Source organism: Dermacentor albipictus, chromosome 6 (genome assembly GCF_038994185.2).
Source record: "Dermacentor albipictus isolate Rhodes 1998 colony chromosome 6, USDA_Dalb.pri_finalv2, whole genome shotgun sequence".
In the NCBI taxonomy this organism is placed as follows: Eukaryota; Metazoa; Arthropoda; class Arachnida; order Ixodida; family Ixodidae; genus Dermacentor; species Dermacentor albipictus.
Genome location: NC_091826.1, coordinates 93,331,258 through 93,332,973, shown reverse-complemented (window position 1 = coordinate 93,332,973; position 1,716 = coordinate 93,331,258). Strand labels below are relative to the sequence as shown.

At 53.7% G+C, this 1,716-nt stretch overlaps 1 protein-coding gene across 1 annotated transcript; it reads left to right on the top strand.

The window, feature by feature from the left end:
- The first annotated feature begins 712 nt into the window (after positions 1-712).
- Positions 713-1,431, top strand: LOC135907528 (uncharacterized). The gene is made up of 2 exons (XM_065439220.1): positions 713-1,264; positions 1,411-1,431. The coding sequence occupies exons 1-2, from the start codon at positions 713-715 to the stop codon at positions 1,429-1,431; spliced, it is 573 nt and encodes a 190-aa protein (XP_065295292.1).
- Positions 1,432-1,716: the final 285 nt, after the last annotated feature.

Genomic DNA, 1,716 nt, shown 5'->3' with positions numbered 1-1,716 from the left:
CATTCGAAGTTCATTTTGAATGTTACAAGACTTCAAAGTTAAACTTGAGCAGAACACACTCTCGAGTTTGAGTCTATTTATTGCACCACACTTATGCAAACCAATACGTACATAAGTGGCAAAAGATAGTGGGATAAAATCTGTGTTTCAAAAGCTTGCCAAGCCATACTATTTTATAAAACAAAACACAACTCAGTTTCAGAACTTCTGGGTAGGCCGAGCAACAAGGTTGTTCTCACAGCATTCGAATCATATGGAAGCCATTAATTAACACAGTTAAGTGTGTAGCGGCGCGGCGATGGAGCTGCGCACCACCCCCGCAGCCATAAACAACTCCGCGGGGCGTCCCGCGGGCCTCCCGTAAGCGGACCTTTGCGAGTGTTGGACACCAGACACACGGACACATGATCCGACTCACTGTGGCGAACGTCGTGCGCGAGCTCCCTTTTCTTGTTACTGTGTTTACTGCCTTCCTTTCGCACTAGGTCCGTGCACCGCACTTCTCTATGCTCCTTTTCCCTCTTTTCTCCTCTCGCTCTCTAAAGCCCTCGCCACTTCCGGCGCGCTGCGCGCGCCCGCTCAGTTCTCTCTTTTGACAGAATAAACTAGACCTTGTTACCGAAAAGACGTGTGTCCGTCTCGTTTACCACGGCTCTACAAAGTGGTGACCCGTAGTTTTTCTTCGCGGCACTGCCGAAGTTATTGTGGAGCCATGCACAGCAACGAGATGCAACCAAACACTGAACTTACGGGCACGACCGAGCAACAAGACGTCTCTGCGGTTTCCATCCGACTCCCACCATACTGGGACCGCAACCCTGCAGTTTGGTTTCTTCAAGCGGAATCGCAATTTATTCTCTCTGGCGTTCGCACGGAACAACGCAAGTACCGCCTAGTTGTTTTGGCACTGTCGCCTACAGCTGCAGAAGAAGTTGCCGACCTGCTTTCTGGACCGGCTTCAGCCACTCCATACAGCGATCTTAAGGCTGTACTTCTCGAGCGCACAACAACATCGCAGCGAGCCCGCATGCAACAGTTGCTCTCCGCAGAGGACTTGGGAGACCGTCGGCCAAGCCAGCTCCTTCGCCGTATGCGACAGCTCATGAGCGACAACACAACAGTAAGCGATGACGGCCTCCTGCGGGAACTGTTCATGCAGCGCCTTCCAGTAAACGTTCAGATGGTACTCGCTACAGCGACGGTGATGGACCTCAACAGCCTGGCCAGCTTGGCGGACAAAGTCATGGAGGTGGTGACGCCAGCGGTGTGCAACGTAACATCATCAAGCACCACTGCGAGTTCAGCGCCGCAAACATTATCCTCCGCCGATTCTCCCATCGACGTGCTCTGCAATCGCCTTGAACAATTAGTGTGTGCTGCGGAGCGTCATCGCACTTCACCCCGTCACAGAAGGTACCGCAGCTCGAGTAGATCACGGCGTCCAAGAGAAGAACGCTCCCGGTCTCAAACGCTACCACGGGTATGCTTTTATCACCGCCGCTTCGGGCAGGAGAGAGAGAGAGAAACAACTTTATTGACCAAGAGGTTCGGGCACGTAGGTCCCAGGGTCCCCGCACGACCCCACTGCGCTATATGTTTGTGAGTTCATGGAGTTGTATGACGTGGGCGGCCCGGTCAGTGGCGATCTTCTGCCTGGCCGGGTCCGTCGAGCGCAGAAGGGTCTCCCATTCCTCCCATGTAGTCAGGAGCTCCGGG

Bases quoted from the DNA above. Each gene is read 5' to 3' on its own strand.
- LOC135907528 (XM_065439220.1), top strand. From the start codon at position 713: ATGCACAGCAACGAGATGCAACCAAACACTGAACTTACGGGCACGACC. The intron at 1,265-1,410 runs GTGTGCAACGTA...ACCCCGTCACAG, and splicing joins TGGAGGTGGTGACGCCAGCG to AAGGTACCGCAGCTCGAGTA.